General features: G+C 45.2%; 1 protein-coding gene across 7 annotated transcripts in view; it reads left to right on the top strand.

Moving 5' to 3' along the window:
• ATXN7L1 (ataxin 7 like 1) overlaps window positions 1–4180 on the top strand; it is a 240146-nt gene that overhangs the window by 220106 nt on the left and 15860 nt on the right. For all 7 annotated transcript variants that reach the window (XM_006774879.2, XM_006774881.2, XM_006774883.2 and 4 more), the window contains one exon: window positions 3004–3196. In XM_006774879.2, the coding sequence (XP_006774942.1) occupies window positions 3004–3196 (193 nt within the window). The remainder of the gene's footprint in view (window positions 1–3003; window positions 3197–4180) is intronic.

Genomic DNA, 4180 nt, shown 5'->3' on the forward strand with positions numbered 1-4180 from the left:
CTCTTACCCCTCCCCACGTGGGAGTCTGTGCTGTGAGATCCTTTCCCCTTCCCCAGGTGGGAGTCTGTGCTTGTTCGTCAGTAAATCCCCACCCTTGCTTTACCATCTTCCATCCGTGGATTCATTCTTCGACTCCGATGGACAAAGAATCCAGGGAACCATCCTGCCCAGGGGAACACCGCGTGTTCCAGTCCCAAAATCCCGTAGCGGAAGCATATCTGTCTTTTGTTTCTCTGAACTTGTAAAAGGTTCACCATTAGACTGCATGTGCTGAATTGGAACTTTTTGTTGTTTCTGAGTAAACCCATTATTGTTAAAGAAATATCTGGCTATCTATTTGTTAAAGGCCAACAAGTTAAATAAACTATGCAGCTTTTAGAATGTTAAAAAAAAAAAAAGAACCTAGAAAGTTTAGAAACAAATGTCCATCAATAGACTAGTTAAGTACATTGAGATATATCCATACTGGGGAATACTGGGGAATATTAAAAAATATGACATAGTTCTATACATGGAAATATTTCTACATTATCACTAGTTGTTGTTTTTAAAGTGTAGCCCTGGCCAGTGTGCTCAGTGGTTAGGGTGTCAACCCACCCACCAAAGTGTTGTGGGTTCAATTCCAAGTCAAGGGTATGTACCTGAGTTGCAGGTTTGATCCCCAGCCGCTGTTGGGGACTTGCAAGAGGTAACCAATCAATGTGTCTCTTTCACATCTCTCTCTCTCTCTATCTCTCTCTCTGTCTCTCTCTCTCTTTCTCTCTCTCTCTTTCTCTCTCTCTCTCTCTTCTCTCTCTCACCAATCCCTCCCTCCCTTCCACTCTATCTAAAAATCAATGGAAAAAATATCCTTGGGTGAAGATTAACAGAACAAAAACCATGTCTCAAAATAGTATGTACAGTGTGGCCCAATTCTTGCTTAAAAATGCATGTGCCTGTGTTTGCACAGTAAAGAAGTCTGGAAGGATATAAATCTAAATGGTAATAGCACTTGATCTTGAGTGGCAGGATTATAGATGCTGTTTTCTTTCTTTATACATTTCACCAAAAACGTTTTACTATTTGGCCTTTGGCTATAAACAGGCAATAGAGTAAGTGCCCCTTCTGATACAGGAGAGTAGGTATCGGGGAATGCAGCCGGGGAGATGTGGTCTTTGGACTGTAGACTTGTAACATGCAAAGTGCCTGGCATCTTTGTTTTATAAGTATGGGAAGGTAATAGTCAATAATAAACTGTCATACTAATGGAGTTCTTGTAATAACACTGAAAAACTATCTGTGGCTTTCTTTGGGAGATCTTTAGGTTTGTTTGTTTTTTATTGTGGTAAAATATACATAACAAAATTTACCATTTTATTTCTAAGTGTACAGTTTAGTAGCATTAAGTACATTCACACTGTGGTACAACCATCACCACCGTCTACAGAACTTTTCAGCATTCCATACTGAACCTCTGTTCTCATTAAACACAAACTCCCCAATCCCCTCCACCCCCACTACCTGGTAACCACTATTATACTTTCTGTCTCTATGGATTGGACTGTTCTAGGTACTTCATAGAAGTGGAATCATACAATGTTTGTCCTTTGTGATTGGATTATTTCCCTTAGCATAATGTCTTCATGGTTCATCCATGTTGTAGCAGGTATCAGTATTTCATTGTGGTTTTTTTTAGTCTTAACTAATATTTTGTATGGATATACCATATTTTGTTTATCCATTTGCCTATTGATGGCCATTTGGCTTGTTTCCACCCTTGTGGCTCTGTTTTTAAATGACTGTGCTTTTGGGATCTGGTTTGAACTCAGGTATTTCACACCTAGAAAGACTTTGTAGCACAGAGAATCCAGAGTGAGAATGAAGGAGAGGGAGACAGAGTAACAGTGCTGCTTCATGTGACTTGAAGGGGCAGCTTTCAAAGAAGAATGCAGAAAACCAGTAATTTTAAGGATCCTGATTTTTTTCTCCAAAAATTCTTTTTCTCCCTATCTTTCTCCTGGGTCAGTCACCTAATGAAAGTAGAGAAGCAGTAAAAACAACTGACAACTAACTTGGACTCTTTCTCTTCAAACTCTTCTCCTGATGAGATGTGTTTGTTTTGTTTTGTTTTTTACTGCTCAGTAAGCATGTAGTTCTGTCTCTTAATGTGACATTGCTTTTCTATGAGCTTAGCTATGATTTAGATGAGTTCTGTTGGATTATTTATACACATGGAATTCATGTATTCCTTCATTGAGAAACATATTTCTTCAACATCAACTATGAGCCAACTGTGCCAGCAGGAGGATCTAATGCCTTGTTGAAAATTAAACGTTCAGCCCAGCTGACATGGTTCAGTGGCTGAGCGTTAACCTATGAACCAGGAGATCATGATTCAATTCCCGGTCAGGACATGTGCCCGGGTTGTGGGCTCGAATTAAACTCCGTGGCATATTAAGACATTATTAGTATCTTAATAATATTAATATAAATACTAAGAAACTGACCTGGCTGTGGGGTAAGGGACTTGTGGCCCCTCACTGGGACAATCGTTTTTCATGCCAGTATGATAACAATCTCATAAAGCCAGAGTTTAGTAGCAAAAAAAAAAAAGTGTTTGTAGGGCTGTCTTTTGTCATGATTGATATTTTGTCAGTTGGTTTGAACTTGTTTACCGGGTTGACCTTCCTGTCAAGTTCCACCTTCAAAGAGAAGCAACTACCTGGCAAGTACAGATATCTTCCATGCAAGTGGTGGAACGGTTAGGACTGACCTCGCAGAAGACTGTGCCGCGTTACTGTAGTTCACGTTCCGCCGGCACTGTGGCCTGTCCCCTGATGCCCCGATTCAAGCGGGCCACAGCCTCGGCCCCACCAGATCTGTGGAGAGCTGGTCGCTGCTGCCTCTCAGCCGGAATGGTCCCCTGGTGCCAGGCTGCCCCTGCCCTGGAAAGGCGGCCTGGGCTGCCTCCTGCGCTCTGCTACCTCAGAAGGGTTTATTCTGTGTGTTCTCTCTTGCCCTTAGACCATCATCTGCAAATAGCATCAGCAGCACCACATCTTCAACCCACAGCGGCTGCGCCCCGGAAGCCCCTGCGCCCCCCGCTGCAGGTGACCTCGCCAGCCGACTGTCGAGTGATGAAGGGGAGATGGATGGTGCCGATGAATCCGAGAAGTTAGACTGTCAGTTCTCCACCCACCACCCTAGACCTCTTGCGGTAGGCCACCGGGCATCTCCCTCCGTGCATTTCCCTTGTGCTTCGTGGGCATGTAGGTGATGGTGTCAGGGGGCACGCATTCCTCAGGGGAGGGATTCGGGACAGTGTTTTATGGGAAAGCTTAACCTGAGATTGAATGATTGCCTTAGAAATACCCTTGAAAATCACAGAAAGAAGGGGTCCGCAGCAGATTATAACCCTTTAAACACCTGAGTGTTTGTGGCCCACCTTGAAGCATCCGTGCTTGAGGAGCGGTGTTTATGTGAGCGCACCGGGAGGCAGACGTTCTGGCTTTGCCCATCTAAGAACGGAGCCTCAAAAAAAGAACGGAGCCTCTGGTTTCAGGAGTCAGTCTAGCTCACCTGCGTCGAGAACCGTCTGTCGTAGCAGCGCCAGGTGCCAGCCCTAGCTGGTTGTCTCCCCTGTTGGTTCTGAGTTTTATTGTTATTAGTAAGTGTGTCCATATGGCACTGGTACTGAGTGTGTGTGTGTGTGTGTGTGTGTGTAAGGAAAGGGGGAGGCATTTCATGTCGGTGTGATTGCTGATGAACAGAAAGGTCCGTTTCTTCCCAATCCTTGAAGGAGTCCACTTTAACAACTCGAATCATCGAAATCGAGGTGGGGAGCATAAGGAGGCAGGAGCTGGAGGCTTGTCTGCGTTTGCCGTGCGAGCACCTGAGAAGGAGATGCCTGGTGCTGCCTTCCCTGAGCTGAATGCAAGGGGCCTGGAACACGGGGCCCATGGCCGGTCTCCTCTGGGGCCAGCTGGATTCCTGTAGCAATGGTGTTGACTCTTCCTAGAGCTCAGGGCTGTGTAGGTGAAATCAGCCTGCATCGAGATAGAGCGACTCCTTCTTGCCTCCTGTCGGTGAGAGGAGTGACGGCCAGGTTCACTTCCTGCTGCTGGGAGTGATGGTGGCCTGGACCCGCAGTCTGAGACCTTTGCCTCTTAGCTATCTCAGAAATAGTGAGGGACAGTCAGGA

This window comes from Myotis davidii, unplaced genomic scaffold (assembly GCF_000327345.1).
Source record: "Myotis davidii unplaced genomic scaffold, ASM32734v1 scaffold125, whole genome shotgun sequence".
NCBI classification, from domain to species: domain Eukaryota; kingdom Metazoa; phylum Chordata; class Mammalia; order Chiroptera; family Vespertilionidae; genus Myotis; species Myotis davidii.